The sequence below is a fragment of the Zea mays genome, unplaced genomic scaffold, assembly GCF_902167145.1.
Source record: "Zea mays cultivar B73 unplaced genomic scaffold, Zm-B73-REFERENCE-NAM-5.0 scaffold_33, whole genome shotgun sequence".
Lineage (NCBI taxonomy): Eukaryota > Viridiplantae > Streptophyta > Magnoliopsida > Poales > Poaceae > Zea > Zea mays.
In genome coordinates this window covers 41,640-69,021 of record NW_023366959.1, presented here as the reverse complement: position 1 = coordinate 69,021, position 27,382 = coordinate 41,640, and the positions used below count along the sequence as shown (strand labels likewise).

At 35.6% G+C, this 27,382-nt stretch overlaps 2 protein-coding genes, 5 non-coding genes and 1 pseudogene across 8 annotated transcripts; 3 read left to right on the top strand and 5 right to left on the bottom strand.

Annotated features, from left to right (window-relative positions):
* Nucleotides 1–173: 173 nt before the first annotated feature.
* LOC118474760 (photosystem I assembly protein Ycf3-like) lies at nucleotides 174–13,158 on the bottom strand (annotated as a pseudogene). Its single transcript, XR_004854394.1, has 3 exons — nucleotides 3,114–13,158; nucleotides 2,147–2,376; nucleotides 174–1,418 (listed from the first exon to the last, which is right to left on the bottom strand). The product of XR_004854394.1 is annotated as a photosystem I assembly protein Ycf3-like (transcript).
* Nucleotides 3,832–3,918, top strand: TRNAS-GGA (transfer RNA serine (anticodon GGA)). Its single transcript has one exon. It is a non-coding gene; the product is annotated as a tRNA-Ser (tRNA).
* Nucleotides 5,123–5,195, bottom strand: TRNAT-UGU (transfer RNA threonine (anticodon UGU)). The gene has a single exon. It is a non-coding gene; the product is annotated as a tRNA-Thr (tRNA).
* TRNAF-GAA (transfer RNA phenylalanine (anticodon GAA)) lies at nucleotides 6,915–6,987 on the top strand. The gene has a single exon. It is a non-coding gene; the product is annotated as a tRNA-Phe (tRNA).
* On the bottom strand, nucleotides 8,378–13,899 carry LOC118474756 (ATP synthase subunit beta, chloroplastic). Its single transcript, XM_035963760.1, has one exon. The coding sequence runs from the start codon at nucleotides 13,153–13,155 to the stop codon at nucleotides 11,659–11,661; it is 1,497 nt and encodes a 498-aa protein (XP_035819653.1). The 5' UTR covers nucleotides 13,156–13,899; the 3' UTR covers nucleotides 8,378–11,658.
* LOC118474757 (ribulose bisphosphate carboxylase large chain-like) lies at nucleotides 13,889–23,007 on the top strand. The gene is given in 3 exon segments (XM_035963761.1): nucleotides 13,889–14,062; nucleotides 14,064–19,726; nucleotides 19,815–23,007. Coding segments are annotated over 2 exon segments (1,452 nt in total). The 5' UTR covers nucleotides 13,889–13,915; the 3' UTR covers nucleotides 15,369–19,726; nucleotides 19,815–23,007.
* TRNAW-CCA (transfer RNA tryptophan (anticodon CCA)) lies at nucleotides 22,914–22,987 on the bottom strand. Its single transcript has one exon. It is a non-coding gene; the product is annotated as a tRNA-Trp (tRNA).
* A 117-nt stretch (nucleotides 23,008–23,124) lies between the features above and the next one.
* Nucleotides 23,125–23,198, bottom strand: TRNAP-UGG (transfer RNA proline (anticodon UGG)). Its single transcript has one exon. It is a non-coding gene; the product is annotated as a tRNA-Pro (tRNA).
* Between the last annotated feature and the right edge of the window lie 4,184 nt (nucleotides 23,199–27,382).

The window sequence follows — 27,382 nt, the reverse complement described above, 5'->3', positions numbered from 1 at the left end:
CATGGATTTGGTGTCCCGCCCAAGAAAGAGACCCAAGTCCTAATAATCCCGCTAAGTGGTGATTCAACATGGATTCTACATCTTGGAAACCAGGCCCAATTTGGGAGCGGCTTTGTGATAATGGAACCAACCGGCAAAAAGCATTAACGATGCAAAAATCAATGCACCAATTGCGGTACAATAGAGTTGTAATTCACTAGTTATTCCGGATGCTCGCCAAATCTGAAAAAAACCAGAGGTTATTTGGATTCCTCGGAAACCCCCGCCTACATCACCATTCAAAATTTCTTGTCCTACTATTGGCCAAACTACCTGAGCACTGGGTCCAATGTGAGTAGGATCGCTTAGCCATGCTTCATAATTGGAAAAACGGGCACCGTGGAAGTACATGCCACTCAACCAAAGAAAGATAATGGAGAGTTGGCCGAAATGAGCACTAAAGACTTTTCGGGAGATCTCCTCCAAATCACCGGTATGACTATCGAAATCGTGAGCATCAGCATGTAGGTTCCAGATCCAAGTGGTAGTATCGGGGCCCTTAGCTATTGTTCTTGAGAAATGCCCGGGTCTGGCCCATTCCTCAAAAGATGTTTTTATAGGATCCCTATCCACAGCAATTTTAACTTCTGGTTCCGACGAACGAATAATCATTAAGTCCTCCTCTTTCCGGACAAGACATACAAAGAGACCCGCCAACTGTCTTTTTATTGAATCTTTTAAAGATAGATATTATGATTAGTCCTTTTCTTTACTATCTACCGTCCTTCTATTTTTTTTTTTTTAGTTATTCACTGGAGCAATTATATATTGAAGTCAATCCGAGGCAAGTGTTCGGATCTATTATGACATAAGGATTAGGTGCCTAACGGACATTGGTTATTCTGGAAAATTATTTCCCGACATAACAAAAAAATCTTTTTTTACGTTTTAATTTAAGAAGCTGGTGTATTTTTTTTCTGAGGGTATAAGCCCCTATCTACATCTACTTTCCTTGAGTGAGCATAATATAGATTTTTTGATTCGATTCAAAATTCCAAGATAACTCATTAGAATTATTAATAAGACCGTCCTGATATATTAGGTAGGAATATTTAGATTGCCGATTTTTATGTACTTTATTACTTCTGTTCCAGAGCCTATCCCTATTGTTTATCCTTATGAAATATGATATAAAATTGAAGGTAGAAGAAAGGGATATAATGAAATTCTTGATTTGATTTTCAACCAAACCACCCTTTTTATGAAAATGGAGAGTGGTCTTATTCAAATTCAAAGCGCTTCGTAATCTTTAACCAGTTCTGTGCTTCAATATAATTTCCTGGAGTAAGCGCTATAGCTTGTTTCCAATACTCAGCAGCTTGATCAAACCAAGCTTCCGCAATTTCCGAATCGCCCTGTAGAATGGCCTGTTCTCCTCGGTTGGAATAGGCAGTTCCTTTCCCTAGAACCGTACTTGAGAGTTTCCTACCTCATACGGCTCAGAAATTGCTATCTTAATTTCCCCTATCTTAACTGAATTCGATTTCTCAAAAATCAATCCAATTTCTTCTTGGGTTAAGCAGAAGAAGTTAATTACCTAAGTTTCAAACCCTAATTTTGATCAATAATCAGTTTGATCTTTTCTCCCACCTTCAGAAGAATGAAGCATAGATAGACCTATATCCTTCGTTCGAATTTTCTGAAAGTAACTATCTCGGTTTCGTTTCTTTCATATATGAAATTTCTATAGAATCCTGGAAAAAGACCTTTTTCCATAAGAAAGAAAAAAGAACTTACTATCTTTGGGATCTGATACTACACCGCTGCTTAATCCCTTAGTGGATCGGCTTTATTACATAAGCGGATTCCTAAATTTTGTCCCATATCGTGGTATAATGAAGCAGTTTTTTTTAGTTGTATCGACCCAGTCGCTCACTAATTGATCTTTACGGTGTTTTCTCTATCAATTTCAGCTTTATCCATAGAATAGTAGTATAGGCTCTACTTTCTTCCTATTTTGATTCTCGTGAAGTGTCCTTCCTTCCTACAGCTGATAGGGTAAAATCGTTGTTTTGACGATCCCTATGTAGAAAGCCCTCTTTTCTAGTATTCACTAGAAAATTTCCTCCTTCTTTTTTTTCTTCTTCTATAGTGGAGATAGTCGCACGTAATGACAGATCACGGCCATATTATTAAAAGCTTGCGGTAAGAAGGGGTTTCGTTCTAGCGCCCGGAAATAATATTCCAAAGCCTTTGTATGCTCTCCATTGCTTGTGTGTATAAGGCCTATGTTATATAGTATATAACTTCGATCATAGGGATCAATTTCTAGTCGCGTAGCTTCATAATAATTCTGCAAAGCTTCCGCATAATTTCCTTCGGATTGAGCCAACATCCGTTACGGTCGTTCATTCTATTCAAAAAATCTCCGTTCCAAAAACCGTACATGAGGTTTTCATCTCATACGGCTTCTCCCTTCTATACATAGTACTAAGCGAAAAATCTATAGAATAAAAATCGAATTAGTCCCATCTCATTATGGACCGAAGGGGGCTGGTATTTTTCCAAGAAATCTCTAGCCAACCTTCCCCCAAGAGGTTTTTCTTAACACCAATGAATTATATTAATGCTAGAGGAAAACGATAGCTCCAAGAATTTCTTTGTTCTCAACGCCTCCTATTTAGAGGAATTAGCCACTTCAACGACCTTTGATGGTTATAAGGGTATCCAAAGTACAAACCTGATGGTTGTTTGTTATCCCAACCATTCTTCCCAACCCTGATACCAATCAGGAAAGGGCTAATTTCTAACAAAGTTTTTCTCTTGTTGATTCCTATTTCGTGGTGTAGTGCTTTTCTCCCCTATGCTGCCTATTGGTACTAGTAGAGTCGGATTGCCCTGTAATACAGAACCTATCCTGTAGGTGTAACCTTTCGCTCAATACTCAAATCTACAATTGAAGCATCTGAGGCCACATCAATCGAGGATACACGACAGAAGGAATTGTTAGTTCACCTCACCTTCCCCAAGCGCGGGTTTCCTTTACTAATTTTGTTCTCTCTATGCGAACCCTCTCTCTTTCTCGTAAGAATGAGATATAGGTAGGGCTAAAAAAAAAAAGAGTCAAATCGCACCATCTCTATAATAAGTAAATGCCCTTTTTTCCCCGGAGGTTGTCGGAATTATTTGCAATAAAATATTGGCTACAATCGAGGAGGTCTTATTCAATGAAATTTCCATTTATACGGGATCTAGGCATAATTCCCAACCCATTCTATATAGAATTCTTTTCATTCTATCACAAAATAACATAAAAACAAAACATTCGATTCTTATAAATCGATCCATATGCTCTAAATGGATAAGAGAGATATGGATTTCCGCTCAGCTCAAATTGTCTCCTTTTCCTTCTGTTTGGACAAGAAGAGAAGAGATATGAAATATTTGACTAAGACTGGATTTCATTCCACTTTCCTATTTCTCAACAACAACTTCCCTCATCAGCTATTTCGCGTTTTCAAAGTCATTTAATTGCCCCATACCCCTTTTATATTTAGATTGTATGGCGTAATGTACCTTATGCAAATGGAATTCTAGGGTTCCTTTATTTTCTTATGGAATAAGAAGAATTCTTCCATTCTCTTTTTATTTTGGTTTTCCCCAAAGAAAAACTTTTCGAGGGAGCAGAATTCCTAGTAAAAAAATACAGGATCCTTCCACTTAGATGAAAAGGAATTTTTCCATCCAATCCAATAGAGCCATGAATTCCCGAGCCGTTGTGGCTGTACCTGTACTGCAGGAATACGAAAACTCGCTATTCACTCAGTTTATTTTCCATAATAAGATTATGTAGGAGAGATGGCCGAGCGGTTCAAGGCGTAGCATTGGAACTGCTATGTAGACTTTTGTTTACCGAGGGTTCGAATCCCTCTCTTTCCGTTTCTCTTAATTCATCAATGTTAGCGATCACAATGTATCAAATTAAATAACAATTTATTCCAACAATAATACCTTTAATTAATAGAAATTCTCTATAGCAAATTACTGTGGTATGTAAAATACACATCGAGGAAATAACAAAAAAGAAAAAAGTATCCTAGGGTTAATCTATTTCTGCTAGGTGAACGGGAAAATACGAATTAAGAGCCTTAGGTCGATTTAGTTCGGGGAAAGGGGAAGGGGAAAAAAATTCTATGAACCTTTCCTTTTTTCGTTAAGTTCAAGTCTGGCGAGAATAATATTCTACAACTAACAACTCATTTATTTTGAGACCGACCCACTTCCTATCTAGAATTTTTTTTTACTAGTCCTTTATATTGCAATGTGTCAACCGTCAAATGCTTTGGTAATTTGCCCGGATCGGATGAAGCAATATAATTTTGAACCAAACGTTTTGATCGTTGGTTATCCTTCGTAGTAATAATATCTCGGGGTTTGCAACGAAAGCTTGGTATATCAACTATACGACCATTAACTAAAATATGTCTATGGTTAACTAATTGTCGGGCCCCAGGAATGGTTGAAGCCATACCCAATCGAAAAAGGATATTATCCAAACGCATTTCAAGTAATTGTAGTAAAACCTGACCTGTGGATCTTTTTGCTTTTCCAGCGATATGTACATATCTAAGTAATTGTCGTTCTGTCAGACCATAATGAAAACGCAATTTCTGTTTTTCTTGAAGACGAATACGATATTGCTCTTTTTTCCCAGAATGGAATTTCTTTTTCTGATTACTTCCGGATTTAGGCGTTTTTCTAGTGAGTCCTGGTAAAGCTCCCAGACGGCGTATTTTTTTAAACGAGGCCCTCGATAACGGGACATGAAGACTCCTTTTTTATTTTATTGAAATTTCATTTTACACAATAAATTTCGTTCTATTTACATTACAGAATACAGCGAAATTCAACAGAATTAAACTAAAGGATAAACAGAGTAAAATCTACTAAAGTAACACAAAAAATGGAGTAACACAAAAAATGGAATTTCATCAACATCTGGATTTTTTGTATATATATTATTTATTTTTATGCTTTGTATCTAGCAAAATTGTAAGGTAAAACGACATAATAGACCCTGGATTCCCCATTTTATTCGGAGAAAAAGAGAAATTCTTGTTCATAGAACATCGATAGAAAAAAAAGCCGACTATCGGATTTGAACCGATGACCCTCGCATTACAAATGCGATGCTCTAACCTCTGAGCTAAGTGGGCTTACATAACAGAAATAGTGTAACAAATAAAAATATATATAGGGAATCTGTAAAATGTCAGATCTTAATTATTAATCTTAGTTATTAACTAGTTCTAAATTGGAAGTTCCACTTAGATAGAAAAAAAAAAATACTAGAATTTCATAAAGATAAAGTTAGCTTGATATGCTTAACTAAATGATATTCTTAAATAGGATTATAGAATTTATTGAACTTTCTTTTTATTTCTCTAATTCGCAAATGGATTTTTTTAATAGAATCTATTCCAAATTCTATATTGAATTTGATTTCAGATATTTTCAATTTGATATGGCTCGGAGGAATAATCTAATACATAGAAAAGAAGAAAAAGAAGAATATATATGAATAATATAATAAAGAGAAAATGCCAAGAGATTGGCATTTTCATTTGATCATTATATACATTTTTGAGATATTTTGTTTTTTTTATTTGTTAATAATTTAAGGATAAATAGTTCACTAAGGAGAAGATAGAATCATAGCAAATGAAATTTCTAATTCAGTTTAGAAAAAAAGAATGAATATCAAGCGTTATAGTATGATTTGGAATACTCTAAAAAGGAAGGAGGGAGGCGGGAGAGAGAAAAACTTTTGGATATATTCATTCCGATTGAATTGCAAATATATCAACGATAAAATCAATGCAATTCTGAATTGCAATAAGCGAGCGGGGTGTCTCAAATAGAGATGAGTTGCTAGACTACGTCGAATAATGAATTTCAATGATTCAAAAAAAAACTAAGAGATGGATTAAATTATACAAGGAATCCTGGTTTCAAAGAAAAGTAAAATGGGGATATGGCGAAATCGGTAGACGCTACGGACTTGATTGTATTGAGCCTTGGTATGGAAACCTGCTAAGTGGTAACTTCCAAATTCAGAGAAACCCTGGAATGAAAAATGGGCAATCCTGAGCCAAATCCCTTTTTTGAAAAACAAGTGGTTCTCAAACTAGAACCCAAAGGAAAAGGATAGGTGCAGAGACTCAATGGAAGCTGTTCTAACGAATCGAAGTAATAACGATTAATCACAGAACCCATATTATAATATAGGTTCTTTATTTTATTTTTAGAATGAAATTAGGAATGATTATGAAATAGAAAATTCATAATTTTTTTTTAGAATTATTGTGAATCTATTCCAATCAAATATTGAGTAATCAAATCCTTCAATTCATTGTTTTCGAGATCTTTTAATTTTTAAAAGTGGATTAATCGGACGAGGATAAAGAGAGAGTCCCATTCTACATGTCAATACTGACAACAATGAAATTTCTAGTAAAAGGAAAATCCGTCGACTTTATAAGTCGTGAGGGTTCAAGTCCCTCTATCCCCAAACCCTCTTTTATTCCCTAACCATAGTTGTTATCCTTTTTTTCTTTTATCAATGGGTTTAAGATTCACTAGCTTTCTCATTCTACTCTTTCACAAAGGAGTGCGACAAGAACTCAATGAATCTTATGCTATTCATTAAATAGATGATTTCTTTTTTATTTCTTTTTTATTTATTAGAGTAGAGTATCGGCAAGGAATCTCGATTATTAATTCGTTTTTTTTTAAGTATTATTAAGTAAGCCATCCACAATGCATAGGACTACCCCTCCCCATTTCCTAATTTTGAATGGAATACTTTATTGATTTTTTAGTCCCTTTAATTGACATAGATGCAAATACTTTACTAAGATGATGCACAAGAAAGGGTCAGGATAGCTCAGTTGGTAGAGCAGAGGACTGAAAATCCTCGTGTCACCAGTTCAAATCTGGTTCCTGGCACAGAAAAAAAGGATCTACTGAATAGATATTGATACAAATATTTTGAGATGGATTGGGGTAAATATTTATTAAAAATCTACTTAGTCTTTAGTCTAGAGTAAGTAGATAAATCTCTAGAGTAAGTAGATAAATCTCTAAACACTTCTTTTTCTTTTAAAAAAAGGGTTTAAATCTCTGGTTCTTTATGGTATAGAAAGAGGTGAGATTAGGTGCCCTTTTCTTCATTTTGCATTTCTTATTAATTTTGTATACCGCTATTCCGAAGAATATATTTTTTTTTATTCTTGCTTATCCTACTTTCCCAGTTGTTCTAAGTAATATGCGCGGTACAAAGTTCGTGGTAGGAACTTCTTTGAGTCATTGTATTTTTCTGTTCATACGAAGGAAACAAATATGTGATTTTCCAAATTGGAAAATAGAAATGAAGCCCTTTTTGTTCAGTCTATCTGGACCTTTTTGTATAATAGGAATTAATTAGAATATTATATTCTAAGTATTTCGTTTCGTCTAGGAACAGAACGTCAAAATATTCCTTGACTTGAATAAATCTGGAATTGTGTTGTATAAGTGAACATGAATTTATTATCACTCAATGAGCATCTTGTATTTCATAGAAATTGGGGGTTATATAGTCCTTACGTAAGGGCCAGCCTATCCAAACTTTCAGGCATTAAGATACGTTTAAGACGTGGATGATTATCATAAGAAATTCCCACCATATCATAAGATTCGCGTTCTTGAAAATCGGCACTTCTCCAAACCCAGAAAACAGACGGGATTCTAGGATTATCCTTTTGGGCAAAGACTTTTATGCATACCTCTTCTGGGTTATCTATACCATACTGTATTCTCGTAAGATGATACACGCTAGCTAAAGATCCACCGGGTGCTACGTCATAAGCACATTGGGAACGTAAATAATTGTAACCATATACATATAAAATGACAGCAATGGAATCCCAATCCCCCGCTTTTATTTGTAAAGTCTCTACTCCTCGATGATCGAAGCCCAAAGACCTATGAACCACGTCATGTTTAACTAGCCAATTAGATAACCAACCCTGCTGCATTGTCTTGATCTCTCCCCCTTTGTATAAATATTTCACATTTCAAATGCAAGTTTGAAAGATTGTACTGCTCTTTTCTTTCTTTTTCTGCACAAAAGAACCCCTCCTAATTCACTAATTTGTAGGAAGATACTGAACTTTTGGATTTGAAAAAAGTTTCAGAAGATATATCTAAAGTAGATGGTGATTGATAGAGCAATTCTTGTTCGTAAGTTCCAGTGTGAGTACTGCGCCGAACATAAAGTTTGTGACGGGTAGTAAAAGATCTATTTTTCTTTTGACTTTGACATAGAGTTCGATCCTCAATTATTTCTCGCGCTATCTTCTTACGAAGTTTTGTTAGGGCATCTATAACAGCCTCTGGTTTAGGCGGGCAACCCGGCAGGTAGACGTCCACAGGAATTAACTTATCAACTCCTCGAACAGTACTATAGGAATCTGTACTGAACATGCCCCCTGTAATAGTACAGGCTCCCATAGCAATGACGTATTTCGGTTCAGGCATTTGCTCATATAATCGCACTAAAGATGGAGCCATTTTCATTGTTACCGTACCAGCTGTTAAAATTAGGTCCGCTTGTCTAGGACTTGATCTTGGTACCAATCCATAACGATCAAAGTCGAATCGTGAGCCTATTAATGAAGCAAATTCAATGAAACAACAACTGGTACCATATAGAAGGGGCCATAAACTTGAGAGTCTTGACCAATTTTGAAAGATCGTTTGGTGTAGTTGAAATAACGGAATTGGAACTTGTTTGGTCGAGTAACGGAAACTCAATCAAACTCATAATTGTCTCAATGGAATCTTTTCCTTCTTTTTTTTTTTTTTCTGAATATTCAGTTAAGACCATTCCAAGGCTCCTTTTCGCCATGCATAAACTAAACCAACAACTAGGATAAGCACAAAAATGAAAGCTTCGATAAAAACGGATACACCCAATACGTCGAAACTCATTGCCCAAGGGTAGAGAAAGACTGTTTCCACATCAAAAACAACAAAAACTAGCGCAAACATGTAATAGCGTATTCGGAATTGTAACCAAGCCCCCCCCATGGGTTCTATACCCGATTCATAACTAGAAAGCTTCTCTGGTCCTTCACTAACCGGGGCTAAAAGTCCTGAAATCCAAAATACCAAAATAGGAATAAGGCTTGCTATTATTAGAAATGTCCAAAAAATATCATATTCGTGAAGCAGAAACATAAATGTACTCCCATTAATGTGGAATAGGCGGAACTGAATTAGTCAATTCAAGTTGACATTGTCAATTTATCCAGAACTTCTCTCTTTTCCTCGGTGAAACAAGAATCTGTTTTGCTCAAACCAAAGGCAAGGAGCGCTTACTTTAGCTTTATTTCTTTTGTGATATGTCTTCCTTAAGGATTCATCCAATGTAATCCCCACTTCCCTTCTTTTTGATTTCCCTTCTATTTAGATATGATATAGACCTAATTCTTATACAAAGAAAACTCTTTCGCTTCACTTTGTCTCACTTTCTCTAGAATCTCTAGAAAAAAGAATTGCTCTACCCTTTATTTAATGATAGTCAGAGACTATTAAATAAAAAAGAAAATACTTACTACTAATTGGATTAGAACCTAATTAAAATAGGATGATTAATATATATTAAAATAGGATGATTAATATATACATCCTAATGAGGAGTAATACTAAAAAAAGAACTCTATTTCAGAATTATGAAACAGAATATCCTGTTTTATTATTTACTCTTTCTTTTTTTTTTTCTTTCGATTTTTTCTATTTATTTAAAGTGGATCGATTTAGATAATGTATATGATAGTAATATACTTCAAATAAAATAGGAATTCGCAAAATGGAGAAAATCGTTGCAGTCATTATAGGAAAGTATGGGAAGACTTAGAGCATATCCTATTTAAAGGAGGATGAAATTCAAATCAGGTAAGGGATCCTTCCTTCTATTGATTTGATCAAAATCTTTTTTCTTTTCCTGTCTCTCTGATTTGCGTTTCGATGAATGAGCCTATGGTAATGCTTTTATCTCTATTCTATGGCGCAATCGACCGTCGAGTCTATAAACAAGTACTAAATAAGGAAAAGAAAACTATACTAAGGAAACATAAGATATCCATCCTAAAATGGAAAAAAGACGTATATATTAGGGCTATACGGATTCGAACCGTAGACCTTCTCGGTAAAACAGATCAAACAGATTATTATCGAAATGATTCGAACTGTTTCAAAGACCCAACATGCATTTTTTCTGCATTGGGCTCTTTCATCAACTAATGTAAAGATCAGTTAATTCGCCATAGTTTTTCTTTAGGGAAAGATAATAAGATGGCTCCCTGTGCTCTGATTGATTATTTGTCTTATGATCTATCTAGGAACAATACCAAAGTGTTTCAAAGGAGGATTACCTTGACTTAGGTCTGCCTCCGGCCTAAATTAAATCAACCTAAGTGAAATGGAGTCTCTATCGTTCCGCTGCAAGAGTTTACTATGAGGACTTCATACACCCTTAAAGTTCATAGAACGAAAAGAAGGTTTTTTGGAGGCCCTTATCCTCATTACGCCTAGCATTGAGTGGGCTGGATATTTACCTTATCAACTAGCAAATCAATAGGAGTTCTATTTGAGTAAGCACCTTAATTGGCACCTGAATCGGACTGAACCAGCTGTTTGTCATTGTCAGGCTACTGTTCTTCTATTCTTTCGAATCCATGAAGTAAGACATTGATTTTGCAACAAGGTCAATTATGTTCATTGCATAAAAAGTTCCCTTGAAAAGCATTGGCGCACGTGTAAACGAGTTTGCTCTACCGAACTGAGCTATAGCCCTTGTCAGAGATATCTTAACATATAGATAATTTCTTGTCAAGATGAATATTCTCTAATGCCAGAGGATATCCCTTGATCCGTTACTATATAACATAAACATACCAATAACGGAGCGGTATTGCTTATAAAAAGGATTCAATCTATAATCGATCGAAGTAATGGGCTTCTTTTGTGGTGATAAATTGCCTACTTAACTCAGTGGTTAGAGTATTGCTTTCATACGGCGGGATTCATTGGTTCAAATCCAATAGTAGGTAGGTAGGTAGAAAAATTACTAGATAGCATTGGGATCTACTTCGCTTCGCTATCTAATAACTTTTTCTACCCTTCTTTCCTTTTTCTTTGTATCAACGAATCTTTGGATTGTCTTCAATTGGATGGGGGTAATCCAATTGACAGCCTCGACTCGTATCCTAGCTCGTCTGAGAGCTAGCTTCGCTTCAAACAATTCTTTCGTACCTTCAGCTTTACTCAAGTTAGCTTCGGCTATTTCAAGTGCCTGTTGAGCTTCTTCTGGATCAATGTCACTACCCAGTTCTGCATCATTTCCTAAAATGATGATCTCATTATTAACTATTCTTGCAAAACCACTCCACAGAACCGCCGTTAACCATTGGTCGTTCAGGAGGCGTATTCTCAAAGGACCCATATCTACAGCTGTGTTAATGGGGGCGTGGTTTGGTAATACACCAATTTGGCCACTATTAGTAGATAAAATGATTTCTTTCACTTCACAATCCCAAATAATTCGTTTAGGAGTCAGTACATAAAGATTTAATTTCATTTCTTCAATTTGCTCTCCTCTTCTAAGTTTATAGCTTTCGTGCTAGCTTCATCGATGTTCCCCACTAAATAAAAAGCCTGTTCGGGTAGGCCGTCTAATTCTCCGGAAAGGATTAGTTGAAATCCCCTAATTGTTTCTGCAAGACCAACATACTTTCCTGGAGAACCGGTAAAAACTTCTGCCACAAAGAACGGTTGTGATAAGAACCGCTCGATTTTTCGTGCTCTTGCTACAGTTAAACGATCCTCCTCCGATAATTCATCCAATCCAAGAATTGCGATAATGTCCTGAAGTTCTTTGTAACGTTGTAAAGTTTCCTTAACTCTTTGCGCAGTTTCATAATGTTCGTTGCCAACAATCCGAGGCTGTAACATAGTTGAGGTTGAATCTAAAGGATCCACTGCGGGATAAATACCCTTGGAAGCTAATCCTCTGGAAAGTACGGTAGTAGCGTCCAAATGTGCAAATGTTGTGGCAGGAGCAGGGTCGGTCAAATCGTCTGCAGGTACATAAACTGCTTGGATCGAAGTTATAGATCCCTTTTTGGTAGAAGTAATTCTTTCTTGCAAAGAACCCATTTCTGTACTAAGGGTAGGTTGATAACCCACTGCGGAGGGCATTCTGCCTAATAAGGCGGATACTTCCGATCCTGCTTGAACAAAACGAAAGATATTATCGATGAATAAAAGCACGTCTTGCTTATTAACATCTCGGAAATATTCTGCCATAGTTAGGGCAGTTAAACCAACTCTCATACGAGCTCCCGGCGGTTCATTCATTTGGCCATAGACTAGAGCTACCTTTGATTCCTCAATATTTTTTTCATTAATTACTCCGGATTCCTTCATTTCCATATAAAGATCATTTCCTTCACGAGTCCGTTCCCCTACTCCGCCAAATACGGATACGCCTCCATGAGCTTTAGCAATGTTATTGATTAATTCCATGATGAGTACTGTTTTACCTACTCCTGCCCCCCCAAACAGTCCGATTTTTCCTCCACGTCGATAGGGAGCTAAAAGATCGACCACCTTAATACCTGTTTCAAAGATAGATAATTTCGTATCTAACTCGATAAAGGCAGGCGCAGATCTATGAATAGGAAATGTTGCACTAGTATCCACAGGACCCAAATTGTCAATAGGCTCCCCAAGAACGTTAAAAATTCGTCCGAGAGTAGCTCCACCGACTGGAACACTGAGAGGAGTTCCCGTGTCAATCACTTCCATTCCTCTCATCAACCCCTCTGTAGCACTCATAGCCACAGCTCTAACTCGATTATTTCCTAATAATTGTTGTACCTCACAAGTCACATTAATTTGCTTATCGGCAGTGTCTCGACTCTTGACTATCAAAGCATTATAAATATAAGGCAACTTGCCCGGGGGAAAAGTGATATCCAGCACGGGTCCAATAATTTGATCAATACGCCCTACGCTTTTTTCTTCAATTGTGGAAATCCCGGGACGCGAAGTAGTAGGATTGGTTCTCATAATTATCACATAATTTTCAAAAAAAAAGGAATTTGTCGAAATTTTTTTTCTTGTTGAATAATGCCAAATCAAAAAAAATATCCAAAAATCCAAAAGTCAAAAGGAAATGAATTAGTTAATTCAATAAAAAAGAAAAGGGGACTCGCACTTGATTTCGTTGCCCAAGCGAATCCCATTCAATCGTTTACTTATGGAATGAATCCGTTGGAAAGTTCAATCCATTTTTTTCATATAAATTTCGCCTTTTGTGAAGGATCTGTGCCTACTCTACTTTCCTATCTAGGACTTCGATATACAAAATATATACTACTGTGAAGCATAGATTGCTGTCAACAGAGAATTTTCTTAGTATTTAGGTATTTAGATTCAAAATATCAAAGGGGAAGAACTTTAAAAATTGTAAAATAAAGATTAGGGTTTGGGTTGCGCTATATCTATCAAAGAGTATACAATAATGATGGATTTGGTGAATCAAATCCACGGTTTAATAACGAACCGTGTTAACTTACCATAACAACAACTCAATTCCTATCGAATTCCTTCCTATCGAATTCCTATAGTAAAATTCCTATAGGATAGAACGTACACAGGGTGTACACATTATATATGAATGAAACATATTCATTAACTTAAGCATACTCCTTTTTTTATTTAATGAGTTGATATTAATTAAATATCTTTTTTTTTAGATTTTTGCAAAGGTTTCATTTACGCCTAATCCATATCGAGTAGACCCTGTCGTTGTGAGAATTCTTAATTCATGAGTTGTAGGGAGGGACTTATGTCACCACAAACAGAAACTAAAGCAAGTGTTGGATTTAAAGCTGGTGTTAAGGATTATAAATTGACTTACTACACCCCGGAGTACGAAACCAAGGATACTGATATCTTGGCAGCATTCCGAGTAAACTCCTCAGCTCGGGGTTCCGCCTGAAGAAGCAGGAGCTGCAGTAGCTGCGGAATCTTCTACTGGTACATGGACAACTGTTTGGACTGATGGACTTACCAGTCTTGATCGTTACAAAGGACGATGCTATCACATCGAGCCCGTTCCTGGGGACCCAGATCAATATATCTGTTATGTAGCTTATCCATTAGACCTATTTGAAGAGGGTTCTGTTACTAACATGTTTACTTCCATTGTGGGTAACGTATTTGGTTTCAAAGCCTTACGCGCTCTACGTTTGGAGGATCTACGAATTCCCCCTGCTTATTCAAAAACTTTCCAAGGTCCGCCTCACGGTATCCAAGTTGAAAGGGATAAGTTGAACAAGTACGGTCGTCCTTTATTGGGATGTACTATTAAACCAAAATTGGGATTATCCGCAAAAAATTACGGTAGAGCGTGTTATGAGTGTCTACGCGGTGGACTTGATTTTACCAAAGATGATGAAAACGTAAACTCACAACCATTTATGCGCTGGAGAGACCGTTTTGTCTTTTGTGCCGAAGCAATTTATAAAGCACAAGCCGAAACTGGTGAAATCAAGGGGCATTACTTGAATGCGACTGCAGGTACATGCGAAGAAATGATTAAGAGAGCTGTATTTGCAAGGGAATTAGGGGTTCCTATTGTAATGCATGACTACTTAACAGGAGGATTCACCGCAAATACTACTTTGTCTCATTATTGCCGCGACAACGGCCTACTTCTTCACATTCACCGAGCAATGCATGCAGTTATTGATAGACAGAAAAATCATGGTATGCATTTCCGTGTATTAGCTAAAGCATTGCGTATGTCGGGGGGAGATCATATCCACTCCGGTACAGTAGTAGGTAAGTTAGAAGGGGAACGCGAAATAACTTTAGGTTTTGTTGATTTATTGCGCGATGATTTTATTGAAAAAGATCGTTCTCGCGGTATCTTTTTCACTCAGGACTGGGTATCCATGCCAGGTGTTATACCGGTGGCTTCTGGGGGTATTCATGTTTGGCATATGCCAGCTCTGACCGAAATCTTTGGAGATGATTCCGTATTACAATTTGGTGGAGGAACTTTAGGACATCCTTGGGGAAATGCACCTGGTGCAGCAGCTAATCGTGTGGCTTTAGAAGCCTGTGTACAAGCTCGTAACGAAGGGCGCGATCTTGCTCGTGAAGGTAATGAAATTATCAAAGCAGCTTGCAAATGGAGTGCTGAACTAGCCGCAGCTTGTGAAATATGGAAGGAGATCAAATTTGATGGTTTCAAAGCGATGGATACCATATAAAATAAAAAAAAAAGCAAAATAGAAAGAGAAAAAATAAGTTAAGAAATGCAGTAATTCTTCTTTATTCCTCTAATTGATTGCAATTCAATTCGGCTCAATCTTTTCTAAAAAAAAAAAAGACTGAGCCGAATTGAAATAGATCTTGATACGATCATGAGACTTGACAAATCGAGATTCTTCTATTCTATATATCTAGAATATAGAAAGGTATAATACAATAAACAAATATAAATCAAAATATAGTATTATCGTACGATAATGGAATCAAATACGCAGTATTTACAGAAAAGAGTCTTCGTTTATTGGGAAAGAATCAATATACTTTTAATGTCGAATCGGGATTCACTAAGACAGAAATAAAGCATTGGGTCGAACTCTTCTTTGGTGTTAAGGTAGTAGCTGTGAATAGCCATCGACTACCCGGAAAGGGTAGAAGAATGGGACCTATTCTGGGACATACAATGCATTACAGACGTATGATCATTACCCTTCAACTGGGTATTCTATTCCACTTCTACTTTTTAAATTAAAGGGTATTCTGAAAGAGGTATTTCTTTTATTTTCACAATAGCTTTCTTTTGAATCCAATTTCAAGTTCGATTAGAAGGATAGAAAGGCGATGAGAATGGGAAAAGAAAAATAAAATATTTTATTTTAATGAGTTCCCCTTTTGAGTTCCCCTTTTTTGCAATTTTCTTATTATCAATTCCATTCATTTATTTTATAGAATACTTTTTTATTCTATATCTATAAAAAATCTTTATTTTGTAAACTAAAAAATACAATAGTCAATATTCCTTATAATAGATATACTTAATTATATCATAAGAATCTTAAGATATATTTCGAATAGATAGAAATAGTAAATTTGAATTGAGACACATATTCTATGACAGATTTTAACTTACCCTCTATTTTCGTACCTTTAGTAGGCTTAGTATTTCCGGCAATTGCAATGACTTCCTTATTTCTTTATGTGCAGAAAAATAAGATTGTCTAGAAACGACGGGGCCAAATTTTCTCAATGTATTTCCAGGATCATAATACAGATATTTTTTTGTGTAAGTACTATAATATGATAGGGTATGTAGCTCTTTCTACACACAAATGAAAAACGTCTATGGATGCAGATATAAGCTACGAGCATAAATGCATGCATATGCGTAGCCGACTATAGCGAGTTTTTTTTTTTAAGTGGATCCACTAATTTTTTTTGAATAGAAAGTCAATGTATCTAACCAATTATTTCACAGGAGTACTAGCTACTGAAGGCTATTTCAGAATCAAAAAAAGTAAAGTAAAAATCATTTAGCTTATTCTCTCAATTTCAATTGACCGCTACTGGATTTAGTATATCTAATATGAATTGGCGATCAGAACACATATGGATAGAACTTCTAAAAGGTTCTCGAAAAAGAGGTAATTTTTTCTGGGCCTGTATTCTTTTTCTAGGTTCATTAGGATTCTTAGCGGTTGGGGCTTCCAGTTATCTTGGTAAGAATATGATATCTGTACTTCCATCTCAACAAATTCTTTTTTTTCCACAGGGGGTCGTGATGTCTTTCTACGGAATCGCGGGCCTATTCATTAGCTCCTATTTGTGGTGCACTATTTTATGGAATGTAGGCAGTGGTTATGACCGATTCGATAGAAAAGAGGGAATAGTGTGCATTTTTCGTTGGGGATTCCCTGGAATAAAACGTCGCATCTTCCTTCAATTCCTTGTGCGGGATATCCAATCAATTAGAATTCAGGTTAAAGAGGGTCTTTATCCTCGTCGTATCCTTTATATGGAAATCCGGGGCCAGGGGGTCATTCCCTTGACTCGTACTGATGAGAAGTTTTTTACTCCACGAGAAATTGAACAAAAAGCTGCCGAATTGGCCTATTTCTTGCGTGTACCAATTGAAGTATTTTGAGTACCAATTGCAATTTTTTGCAATTGTAAGGGGATTTTCGAGTATTTATCTAAAGTAAAGGAAGGAACAAACGAGGATAAGAGAAAATTGCTTCGAATTTGTTTTGTCCAAGTGAGATATATGGCATACTATTCTTCCATTTTTATACGAAAGGCCTTTTTTTATTTCTCTATTCCACTCCATTTAGATCTAAGAAAGAACCCAATACAATGAAATTCCACTAGTATACAAAAAGAGAAATAGATACAAACACAAGGTCTCAAACCTTGTTATAGAATTTTTGCTTCAAAGAAAAGAAATATCATATATATTCAGCTTACAGATCAAAAATGAAAAAAAAGAAAGCATTGCCTTCTTTCTTATATCTTGTATTTATCGTACTTTTGCCCTGGGGAGTCTCTTTCTCTTTTAACAAATGTCTGGAACTTTGGATTAAGAATTGGTGGAATACCAGGCAATCCGAAACTTTCTTAACTGATATTCAAGAGAAAAGGATTCTAGAAGGATTCATAGAATTAGAGGAACTTTTTCTCTTGGACGAAATGATAAAAGAGAAACCGAAGACACATGTACAAAAACTTCCTATAGGAATACACAAGGAAATAATACAATTGGCCAAAATAGATAATGAGGATCATCTCCATATCATTTTGCATTTCTCAACAAATATAATCTGTTTGGCTATTCTAAGTGGTTCTTTTTTTCTGGGTAAAGAAGAACTTGTCATTTTGAATTCTTGGGTTCAGGAATTTTTCTATAACTTAAATGATTCAATAAAAGCTTTTTTTATTCTTTTAGTTACTGATTTTTTTGTTGGATTTCACTCTACCCGCGGTTGGGAACTACTAATTCGTTGGGTCTACAACAATCTTGGATGGGCTCCTAACGAGCTAATTTTCACTATTTTTGTTTGTAGTTTTCCTGTGATTCTAGACACGTGTTTGAAATTTTGGGTCTTTTTTTGTTTAAACCGTCTATCTCCTTCACTTGTAGTCATTTATCATTCAATTAGTGAAGCATAAACTCACTCATTTCATTTCCTAATATTAATCAAATTAGCATATTTCTTTTCTTCCTTTAGAAATAGAAAGAAAGCCCTTTTCCTTTTTAACAAAATTCTTTCTATTTCTACCTGCTCAAGGTATTCATCATTCTAGTACAACTATTGCAGTAGAATGACAACAGACTCGTGTATAGGGAACTAGATTAGCTTAGCTACCTATCTAATTTATTGTAGAAATTCCGGGATCCGCGATTGGACATGGAAAATAGAAAAACTTTTTCTTGGTTAAAGGAACAGATGATTCGATCGATTTCTGTATCGATCATGATATACGTAATAACTCGCACATCTATTTCAAACGCATATCCCATTTTTGCGCAGCAGGGTTATGAAAACCCGCGGGAAGCAACTGGACGAATTGTATGTGCCAATTGCCATTTAGCTAATAAGCCTGTGGATATTGAAGTTCCCCAAGCAGTGCTTCCTGATACTGTATTTGAAGCAGTTCTTCGAATTCCTTATGATATGCAGCTGAAACAAGTTCTTGCTAATGGTAAAAAGGGAGGGTTGAATGTGGGTGCTGTTCTTATTTTGCCCGAGGGATTCGAATTAGCGCCGCCCGACCGTATTTCTCCTGAGTTGAAAGAAAAGATAGGAAATCTCTCTTTTCAGAGTTATCGTCCCAATAAAAAAAATATTCTTGTGATAGGCCCTGTTCCCGGTAAGAAATATAGTGAAATTGTCTTTCCCATTCTTTCCCCCGATCCCGCTACAAAAAAAGACGTTCATTTCTTAAAATATCCCATATATGTAGGGGGAAACCGAGGAAGGGGACAGATCTATCCTGACGGTAGCAAGAGTAACAATACGGTCTATAATGCTACGTCAACAGGTATAGTAAAAAAAATACTACGTAAAGAAAAGGGGGGATATGAAATATCCATAGTGGATGCATCGGATGGACGCCAAGTGATTGATATTATACCTCCCGGGCCAGAACTTCTTGTTTCAGAGGGGGAATCAATCAAGCTTGATCAACCATTAACAAGCAATCCTAATGTAGGAGGGTTTGGTCAGGGGGATGCAGAAATAGTGCTTCAGGATCCATTGCGCGTCCAAGGCCTTTTGTTTTTCTTCGCATCTGTTATTTTGGCACAAGTTTTTTTGGTTCTCAAAAAGAAACAGTTTGAAAAGGTTCAATTGTACGAAATGAATTTCTAGATCCTGGGATTTCTTACCATCAAGTGAGAAAAAAGCCTCGATTTCTGGAATTCCTTATTTCTATCTCATGCAAAAGAAGAGGATCCAAGGCAAAGACGAGAACAATAAAAGGAACAAGTCCTTTTAGGAGGAATTGTGGGTCTTCTTAATCCTCTATTGGGCACAAGAAAAAGGCTTTTTTGCCTTTTTCTTGTGTCGATTCTTCTTGTATCGAAGTAAGAATCATTTTTCTTCTTATTTGTTTTGTCAAAGATTACTATTTATTCTTTATTCGGGTCTGTCTTTTGGACTTCCTTTGCTTAGGTTCGGGCGCGGTAGTGGACAAACAGAGGGAAAGAAGGTATGGCGGGGGACACATTTCTTGTGAGCAAATAGAATTGCTTTACTTTTTGAATTAAGTTCAACTTTGAACTTACAGAAATTTTGTAAAAAAAAATCTATACCCTCCCATGGAAGGGTGGTTTTGATTTTTAGGCTAGTTGAGTAGTTTTGATTAAGGTTTTATTAGTTTATTACTCTAAACTAAATCAACGATTTGCAGGATACTTCCTTCATGGAATAAAATACTGGATCCTCTCCCCTCTTTCTTGTTGCTTCATAAGAGTGAATCCATTTTATGGGCGAAAGGCGGGGGCTTTAAATCGACCGATGGATTGCTTCACTCACTAACATCATTAACAAACAAAAGAATAAATGGAGGGATTCCAACCATCAGAGCAAAGGTTTTCTCTTTGTTATTTTTACAAATAGAAATAGGTAACCAATTTCTAGATTATGGAACAAAACCGCGTTATAACAATAAGAATTCCGCGGGCCCTTTCCGCTCTAATCAGATAAAGGGGAGTAAGGACCCGCTAAGTTCCTACTTTTTCATGTTTACAATCTGGATCCTCCGATTACTATAGAGATGAACCCAATCCAGAATACGAACCGTAAAAGAAAACACCTATTAAACCAATCACAAGAATACCAGTTACAGTACCTATCAGCCAAAGAGGAATTCTTCCAGTAGTATCGGCCATTTCCCCTACTTTCCTCCACATTTTCTCAAGTGGTCATGCTAGAGACAAAAACAGTCATGGATAGTTATAAAGATGGTATCCTTCCAAATGGGATAAGAGAATTCTTACTACTCTCTTTCTTTCTCTCAATTGAAGAAGTAATTGGAAAATAAAACAGCAAGTACAAAAATGAGTAATAAACCCCAGTATAGACTGGTACGATTCAATTCAACATTTTGTTCATTCGGGTTTGATTGTGTCATAGTTCTATAGTTGGAATTTGGTTTATCGTTGGATGAACTGCATTGCTGATATTGATCCCAAGAAAAAAACCGTGGGTACAGCTAATCCGTGAACAGCCAGCCATCGCACTGTAAAAATAGGATAGGTTCGATCTATGGTCATTGGGGGCCTCCTAAAAGGATCTACTAAATTCATCTAGTTGTTCTAAAGAATCAAAACGGTCGGTTATTAATGGAATTCCTTGTCGGCTTTCCGTGAAATACTCGTTTGGTCGAGGACTTCCAAACACGTCATAAGCTAAACCCGTACTGACAAATAACCAACCCGCAATGAATAGGGAAGGTATAGTAATGCTATGAATAACCCAGTATCGAATACTGGTAATAATATCAGCAAAAGAACGTTCTCCCGTGCTTCCAGACATGCTGAGCTCCCAAAATTTTTATTCAAAAAAGGAATTGATTCCGTAAAAGATGGGATCCACCAGTAAATAGAAAATTACTGATATTTCATCCTTGTGAGATTGTCAATTTTGTACCAAAGGTGTATTTTGAGTATACCGAATTAGTATAGCTATCCTTCCTATGGCACAGCAATCCAGTTTTGCTTGGTCCCGAAACAGAATTCCTTTTTTCTCTTTTTTGTTCCTTGTCTATAGGAAAATTACATGTTATTCAAGGCATCAATAGAACCCCACAATTTTTTGGGTCCTACTTATTTTCATTGTCTTCGGAATAGTAGAATAATTTAATTTGGAATAGCGGCCAAGATCTTGGGAAAATCTAAGTTAATGATTAATAAGATAAAGAATTTAGGAAGGATATTCTCATATTGACGCAATACAAAGATAAGTATATGCAAAATCGATCCCTTTTTAGTTAAAGGAATTTAATTGGTTAGCATAAAATAATATCTAATAAATAGAAAATCGAATAGCGGATAATCCGTTATGAAAGAAACGGAATACATTCTTTGAAGAATCAAGATTCGTAATCAATCCTTGTCTTGTTTGTTGGATTAGGTCTAATTTTCTTGACCAAACAGCAAGCATGGAACTTTACAAGAAGAACTTAAAAGAAAAGGATAATTGAAGTAACTTTGAATCCACTTTTGTTGGGGTTCAAAAAACGAATAAAAATAAATAAAAAAAAGTAAATTTTAGGAATAGTTCCCTTTTTGAGGGGGCCCCTCGGGGGTCGTGGAATGCTTTTCTTCTCCTCTTATTCCATATGGAATACAATGAGTTAAAATTTGCTCCAAAAAGAGGATGAAATCCATCCTATTAAAAAAGAAATAATCCGAATCCGAAATAGAAAGAATTTTTTTTTTTTTTTTCAAATTCAATTCTTTATTTATCTTTTATTCCAAAATTCTCCCGAAAATCCAATTTCATTTTTCAATGGGGTTAGATGATCTAGTTCTTAATATTATTAGTTTACTTAACTGACAGATTCCACAACAAATCTCTTGATTCGGAATTAGGGACTCATGTTCCGTCTGATGAATCGATTTTCTCTTTTTTTTACACTTCTGTATCTCACTCTATCTTGTTTTTTAGTATTATCTAAAATAACCGATGAATTATGAATTTTCCATAACTTAAACTTAGGTAAGTGCTTTACCAACATATGTAGTGTAGTAAAAAAAATGGAATTGAACCCCTTCATGCTTACTATAACTAGTTATTTCGGTTTTCTACTGGCTGCTTTAACTATAACCCCAGCTCTATTTATTAGCTTGAACAAGATACGTCTTATTTGAAATGAATTGAATAGAAGAATCTTTCTTTTGGATTCTTGGTATTCTAGACTCTTTTCCACACTAATTACCAATTCTTTTCTTGGTCATTGAGATTCGTGGGTAGTTTAGACTATTATTTAGAGATAGATCGTACCTCTTTTTTTATCCCCTCGAACAAATCGAAATGATTGAAGTTTTTCTATTTGGAATCGTCTTAGGCCTAATTCCTATTACTTTAGCGGGATTATTCGTGACTGCGTATTTGCAATACAGGCGTGGGGATCAGTTGGATCTTTGATTGAGTAATATTTCTTTTTTGATTGACCTCCTCTCTGGTCTGGAGGAGGTCAAATTGGAGTTGCAATTCTACTTTGTTTTTTTTTAAGTTATTTTAGTTTCGACATAAGATATATGGAATCACGCTCTGTAGGATTTGAACCTACGACATCGGGTTTTGGAGACCCGCGTTCTACCAAACTGAACTAAGAGCGCTTTCAAAACAAAAAAAAAAAGAAAATCCTTTTCTATTCCTAACGTGTCTCACGTCCGTATAGTATCCACAAATTCAAGTTATACCCACTTTAATCGATCTCCCCACTACTGCCCATAACGAAGAGAGAATTAATAGGTAGGGATGACAGGATTTGAACCTGTGACATTTTGTACCCAAAACAAACGCGCTACCAAGCTGCGCTACATCCCTTTTCCAAATTGTTGTACAATGCCATTGTACACAATTCCTTTCTTGTTTTCCACATCGTAATTTTCTTCTATTTCTTTATCCATATAGAACTTTCTTGTCATTTCTTGTTTTTGGTCTCATATAATCAAGGAAGGGGTATAAACTAAAATCCAGTCAAATTTCACCTATAAAAGAAAGACTACTATTCCTTAGTAATGTATAGGAAGAAGGGGTCATCTTTTTTAGGGATAGGAAAATCTCGTCTATACGGTTCATTCTATATATATATAATATTTATTTTGTTTTTTTAGTTAGGAATTTCGCCTAAACAAAAGAAATACAAAGGATCTTGGGCAAGAGTATCTGATCATATATGTATTCCAATACGGAAGGAGGATTTTCAATGCGGGATATAAAAACATATCTCTCTGTAGCACCCGTGCTAAGTACTCTATGGTTTGGGGCTTTAGCAGGTTTATTGATAGAAATCAATCGTTTATTCCCAGATGCTTTGTCATTCCCTTTTTTTTAATTCTAGTTATTCCTATGCGAGAGATAGAATTCTTCGTGACATGACGAAAATTTCCCCTTTTTGAATTCTTTTTTAGTATATGAAGCAAAAAGAAAGAAAAGATGGATAAGGATTGTATTCTTTAATTATTTCTCTATGTTTTATTACTTAATTTACGAATTTCAAAAATTTTGTATTCTATTGGATTGGATTTGTTCGATAATTCGAAGAATTACAACAAAATCTTTAGAAATCACATTTTTAGTTAGGAACTTCTATGGATTTTATTCTTCTTCTTTTCTTTGGATCCAAAATAGAAGAATAAAAGAATAGGTATAAGAATTAAGTTAAGTCGATCCAAAAAGGAAAGGAGGTTCATGGCCAAGGGCAAAGATGTTAGAATCCGAGTTATTTTGGAATGTATTAGTTGTGTTCGAAAGGGTACCAATAAGGAATCGACGGGGATTTCTAGATATAGTACTCAAAAGAATCGCCACAATACGCCCGGACAATTAGAATTAAGAAAATTTTGTCGTTATTGTCGCAAGCATACCACTCATAATGAAATAAAGAAATAGGAGCATCGTGTGTTCGATTTTTCCAAAGAACAGAAAGAGTAAGAACTTCTTATTAAATATATAGAACATAGATAGAATACTAAATACAAATCAACTCATCTGATTTTAGGTAGATATTATTTCATATGTATAGAGGGTTTTTATTTTTATATATTTGGATTTTTTATATTTTTATATAGTATATTTTGATTTAATCAATTTATATAGTATATTTTGATTTAATCAAATAATATATGGACCAAAGAAAGACTACTTCTTCTGGTTCTGGATCAAAAATTAATAAAAGAAAGAAATCCATTTTTTTTTTTCAAATTTTAAAATAAGGAATAAATCATGTATATATCTAAACAACCTTTTCGTAAATCTAAGCAACCCTTTCGTAAATCCAAACAAACTTTTCATAAATCTAAGCAACCTTTTCGTAAATTCAAACAACCTTTTCGTAAATCTAAGCAACCTTTTCGTAAATCCAAACAACCTTTTCGTAGGCGTTCTCGAATAGGCCCGGGGGATCGAATTGATTATAGAAACATGAGTTTAATTAATCGATTTATTAGTGAACAAGGAAAAATATTATCTAGACGAATAAATAGATTAACCTTGAAACAACAACGATTAATTACTCTTGCTATAAAACAGGCTCGTATTTTATCTTTCTTACCATTTCGTAACTATGAGAATGAGAAGCAATTTCAAGCCCAGGCAATTTCAATAATTACTGGTCCTAGACACAGAAAAAATAGACATATTCCTCAATTAACACAAAAGTTCAATTCCAATCGAAACTTAAGAAACTCCAACCAGAATTTAAGAAACAACAATCGAAACTTAAGTTCCGATTGTTGATGTTTTATTCGAAAGACTCAGACTCATATATAAAGTAAAGTAATCCAATTTGGATTCTTGTGTTTGTTATAAGAAAGAAAAATGGGAAAAAATAAATAGTTTTTTTATTTATTGCAACATGCTCGTCGATTCCTACCACTTAATCTTAATTTATTGTATCTTCCCGGAGTTCCCTCTCCGGGAATTCGGTTTTAATTATTCCTGTATATTACTTTTTTATCCTTTAATTGATGATCCTTATTTTATTGGAAATCGTGTAAAGATTATTTGGATTTGATACAGCTACTTGTGCAAGCATTTTACGATTAAGAATCAATTCCTTCTTGGACAGATTGTGTATTAATTTACTATAACTATTGAATACGTTATATACCCGTGTTGCTGCGTTTATCCGAGTGATCCACAAACGACGAAAATCCCTCTTTTGCCTGCCTCTATCTCGATGAGAAGAAACAAAAGCTCTTCTTACTTGTTGAGTAATCACTCGATTAAGTCTTAAATGAGCCCCCCTAAAGTTTGAGGCAAATGAACGCATTTTTGTTCGTCGTCTCCGAGCTATATATCCTCGCGGAACTCTGGTCATTGAATCAAATTAACCTTAATGAATAACTAATGATTTCTCTTCTTTTAACCCTCTTTTTTCCCATTAATAACTAAACGGATTATTCCGATATATAAAATATTAATTCCAATGGCTTTTGCTACTATAACCTTCCCAACCACGATTTTTTATTCTATTTAGTTATTTCGCATAGAAATAACAAATTCTAACGATACTAAAAAAACAGTGGGTTCCATCGTTTTTATGGTTCCCTTTTAAACGGCGAGGCCCTCTCTATACACCGGAGCCCTTTCTTTCATCAAAAGGTATTGTGAACTTGTATAGTTCACATTCTTTGGCTCTACCTATCCATTATAGAGTAAATAACTCTTTTCACAATAAGAGTTATTCATACAGTGACGGTATTTAATTATGAAAGTTGGCTAAGTAGCTGACCCTTTAGTCCGTTCTTTTAAGATAAAGGAGCATAAGCCTTTTTCTTTTTATTACTATTTCCTCCGCTTAATGGATAACCATTTGTTACCAATGGGGGAATTGCTTCTTCCAATCTAGATGATTGGATTTGCACCAAAGGAAACCATAAATTCCATATACCATAGAAATCTAGGATAGAGCTTCTCTATCCTATTCATTGGTACCGATCATGGATACTTCAAAAATTTTATTATTTGTTTGAACTCATGATCTGAACGAGTCGCACATACACCCTAGCACATGTTCCTCGACGCTGAGGACATCCCTTAAGCGCGGCCGATTTTCTAGCATTTCGTATTGGCTGTCTTGCATTTCTAATAAGTTGTTTAACCGTTGGCATGTCGTATGTATATATAAAATGGATTGGTTTAGATCGATCTTAACCTGATGATTCATCATCATGAAGTATTTCTATTTTCTATAGCATAAAACCCGAATTTAGGTTTGAGATAAATTTACAAGAAATCCACCCACTACCAATCCTTAAACATTTCTGGAAACCACACTGGATCAGTATCGCAGTGCTCGTCAATCATTTCATCCCCTACAATATCGACAAGTCCATAAGCTTTGGCTTCGTCTGCTGACATAAAAACATCCCTTTCCATGTCTTCGGATACAACCCAAAAAGGCTTGCCTGTTCTTAGTGCATAAACCCTTGTGATCATTTCGCGAACTTTGTGTAACTCTTCCACTTCTAGTAAAAATTCTGGTGTCCTTGCCCGATAATAAGCACTAGCAGGTTGGTGAAGCATAATCCTAGCGTGAGGGAATGCTATACGCTTGGTGGGTTCTCCTCCAAGCAGAATGAAGGAGGCCATGGACGCGGCTATTCCGAGGCATATTGTATATATATCAGGTGTCACCGTTTGCATCGTATCAAAAATCGCCATTCCTGAGATTAGCCACCCGCCAGGGGAGTTTATAAACAAAAAAATATCGCTATTTCCATCTTCTATACTGAGATATACCATCAGACCTGTAATATGATTTGTGATCTCGCAACGAATCTCTTGACCTAAAAAAAGTGTCCTTTCTCGATACATAACATTGTATAAGTCAACCCAAGTCGCTTCTTCATCTCCGGGAATCCGGTAAGGTACTTTTGGAACACCAATGGGCATATTAGATTAATATTATTAAATTTAAGTAAAAAAACTACACTTTAATATGGAAACGTAAGAATGGAAGAGAAAGAAAGAATCCGCAGTTTATTATCTTCATTTTTTTTTTC

What these genes read in the sequence shown, in the direction of transcription:
- LOC118474756 (XM_035963760.1), bottom strand. Translation starts at nt 13,155, where the DNA reads ATGAGAACCAATCCTACTACTTCGCGTCCCGGGATTTCCACAATTGAA.